The 1,016-nt window shown below is 34.1% G+C and overlaps 1 protein-coding gene across 1 annotated transcript; it reads left to right on the top strand.

The window, feature by feature from the left end:
* Window positions 1-52: 52 nt before the first annotated feature.
* Window positions 53-514, top strand: LOC108720172 (fatty acid synthase; the record flags this gene model as incomplete). The annotated part of the gene is made up of 1 exon (XM_018447862.1): window positions 53-514. A coding segment is annotated over one exon (462 nt), but the record flags the coding sequence as incomplete, so codon positions are not given.
* Window positions 515-1,016: the final 502 nt, after the last annotated feature.

The following is a 1,016-nucleotide window of genomic DNA, read 5'->3' as shown; positions in this document are numbered from 1 at the left end:
ACACACACACACACACACACACAAAATACCAAATACTTTGAAGATATAATAGGCGATTTTTGTATATTTTATTATAATAATTACGATTGCAGGGGTTTTGTCGTCTGATGGCCGCAGTAAATCATTTGACGCCGACGCGAATGGCTATGCTCGCAGCGAGGCAATCTCCGTTATATATCTACAGAAGGCGAAGCATGCAAAACGAATCTACGCTACAGTGGTCTACGGTAAGACAAATTGTGATGGTTACAAGGAACAAGGCATCACGTTTCCGTCGAGCGCGATGCAAGCCACGTTGATGAAGGAATGCTACAAGGATTGCAATGTACCACTGAACGATGTGTTCTATATTGAATGTCATGGTACTGGCACCAAAGTCGGCGATCCTGAAGAACTTCACGCAATCGAGAAGGTCTTCTTCGAAAAAGATAGACCTACTCCTTTGCTGATCGGTTCTGTTAAATCAAATATGGGTCATGCCGAGCCCGCTAGCGGCCTATCTCAAGTTGCCAAGGTGACTTTTTTTTAAAGAAATATCGTGTTTATAATTAAGACCTATTGAAAACCTTTTGAAACAAGAAAGGTAAACTTAATTTAAAAAAATTTTCAATTTTGATAAAGAAATGTTAATGATTTATATATTTAGATTATTTAGATTAGTTAAAGTAATAAACTATTCTATTCTATGTATTTAAATAAGAAGCATTTAATTCTGTGATCTCTTTCTTATAATGAAGATAATTTTTATGGATTTTATTTGGATAAATTCGACTTTTTGGATATTAAGATTCTAATTATTCAAATATCAGTTCGAATATCTCTCTCTCAATACTTGAATAATAAAATAATTTGATGAATTATTATCCGAATACTCGAATACTGGATTTCCGTCAATTGGAATCATTTATATTTATATTTCTAAAATTTTTTTTCGGATTAAAACCACATAAAATGTCTCTGAATAACACAAGCACTCAGCCAACATTCCTACCACGTTTAAACTACCAGTTCTCGTC

Source organism: Mycetomoellerius zeteki, unplaced genomic scaffold (assembly GCF_001594055.1).
Source record: "Mycetomoellerius zeteki isolate Tzet28-1 unplaced genomic scaffold, Tzet1.0 C4361054, whole genome shotgun sequence".
In the NCBI taxonomy this organism is placed as follows: Eukaryota; Metazoa; Arthropoda; class Insecta; order Hymenoptera; family Formicidae; genus Mycetomoellerius; species Mycetomoellerius zeteki.
Note: the sequence above shows the minus strand (reverse complement) of the source record. Positions and strands in the feature narration are given on the sequence as shown.